Here is a 2,101-nt window from a genome sequence, read left to right as displayed (position 1 = left end):
CTTATCCCCCTTTTTGATCGCTTTTTCCTAGAACGAAAAGAATGTAAAGAGACTAGCAAAGGAGAGGTGCACTCCTATCCATATCAATGAATGGGAACATAATAATTTCGAAGCACATGAATTGTTGGAGTGGAAAGCCCTTTTCCCTATGCGATGCGCAAAAGGGTGCATATTAATGGAGTATGTATCATGTCCGTAAGGAGAGTGAACTGTTCCGATGTTCTAGTAGGCATTCCCCCAAAAAAACATTTAACAGTGTTTTACTAATGCCGGGGATACACTTTAATTTTTACAAATGAACGCATTGCGAATGCTTCTCACATATAATACTTAAGGTGGAGACTTTAAAAGTACACACTTGAGGCGCTTCCTATTAAGGGGAACTTCTTACACAGAAGAAATGGCGTATGCTATGTGGGCTCCGTGACACTTTTCCCTTGATGTGCTTCACATTAACTTGGCTAATAAAACGTTCGAACAGAACGTAGAACTGTTAATAAGGTAAGCTAGGTTTTAAATCCTGGTGGGTTACCGCCAAGGAGAGGATAAAATGTGATCAACTTATTTTCCTTGAAAAAAATGTACTCACAATCATGTGAAAATTTAAGCGAGGTTTAAAAAAAATAATATGTTTAAGGGGGGGAATAATCCACACACAGATATGTGCACGTATGCACATATTCATGAGGATATGCAAAAGTATACAAATGGGCGTGCTGCCAAAATGGTCCAAATAAATATGAGTTTATTTAAAATATTCGTTGGCACCTTTTTGCTGATTAAAGGGAGAAAATAAAAGCTTCATTTGAGGTGCAAAAAGGATAACTACATATGTGCAACGCACGTAAGTACACGCATCTTTTTCCATGCAAAGATGTGTGAAGATATAGTATTCACATGTTAACAAATGTCGTGTTAACATGTATCCCCTTTTGAAGCATGGTGCATGGGAAATGTGAAAGATAAGATGGTACAACATAATGCGAAGTTCAATTTTACGATGCATAAAAATACACAAAAAAAAATAATGAAAAAAACTTCCTCAAATTTTACGCTATGCAAGCTGAGTCTTCTTCGAATTTAAAAAGGGACGGTACACATACTCATAGTCCTCATTCAGAGAATCGAGCGTTTCTTTGTTTATTTTGTAAACGATAAAACTGAATCGGGGTCCAACTTCATTTAAAATAATTTCGCCCTTCTCATTGGTTTCCCAATTGTAGTGCCGAAAGTAGATGACGTCATTTTTATTAAAAAAGGTGATAACTCTGTTGTTTTCAAATTTCTGTAGATCAAAATACTCATTATTTTTGAAGGTGATTTGCAATTCATCGTTCTCTTTGTCGTCTTGTTCATCGAGAGTGTGGTGGTGCACACTGTTGGTGACAAGCAAGTCTGCTTGTTCTTCCTTCGAATTTCCACCTTGTGCCTTTCTTCTCGAGATAGAAAGCTTCCTTTTATTCATCCTAATTTTAACTGGCGGAAAGAGGTACTTAAAAATGCACATAATTCGCTTCCCCAAATCTGTGTTAAAATTATGAAAGATTAAATGAGGGTTGCATGAAGACACGCTCCCCAGCTGATCTGTGAATTCATGTCTCATTTTGCAATCCTTTATGGTACAGAAGAGAGTGGGACCAAAAGGCAAGTGACAAATTATTAAATTTCGGGGGATCCCCTTATACTCGTGGATAATTATAACATCCGTGATGTTATTCTTCCTGGCAAAGTTTAAAATATCTTTAATGAAATAGCTTCCTCTATTTATCTTTTCGCTATTTGGAATGAGCAGTTTAAATTCCTTTGCAAAACATTCCAGCTGGGAGGAGGGGTTCCTCGACGTGGTAATTAAAACACGTGGGTTTTCAACTCCAGAAAAGAAATACTCATCATCGAATTTTTTATTAATCGCTTTTTCGTCATACAGATTCATCTGCTTCCTCAATTCGTTTTCTTCATTTTTTAAGTCCCCCTGTATCTTTTTATTTTCCTTGTAACTCTTCTTTACGCTTTTTATCTTCTCTGCGTATTTTTTTTTTTCTTCCTCCACCTTTTTTAAGTAAAGGTACTCCTTCCGCAATCTTATGTTTCGCCTCAACAT

The 2,101-nt window shown here is 36.6% G+C and overlaps 1 protein-coding gene across 1 annotated transcript; it reads right to left on the bottom strand.

Moving 5' to 3' along the window:
• Nucleotides 1-1,054: 1,054 nt before the first annotated feature.
• Nucleotides 1,055-2,101, bottom strand: PCOAH_00011150 (U3 small nucleolar ribonucleoprotein; the record flags this gene model as incomplete). The annotated part of the gene is made up of 1 exon (XM_020057924.1): nucleotides 1,055-2,101. The coding sequence occupies one exon, from the start codon at nucleotides 2,099-2,101 to the stop codon at nucleotides 1,055-1,057; it is 1,047 nt and encodes a 348-aa protein (XP_019913430.1).

The sequence above is a fragment of the Plasmodium coatneyi genome, chromosome 5 (assembly GCF_001680005.1).
Source record: "Plasmodium coatneyi strain Hackeri chromosome 5, complete sequence".
Classification (NCBI taxonomy): Eukaryota; Apicomplexa; class Aconoidasida; order Haemosporida; family Plasmodiidae; genus Plasmodium; species Plasmodium coatneyi.
Note: the sequence above shows the minus strand (reverse complement) of the source record. Positions and strands in the feature narration are given on the sequence as shown.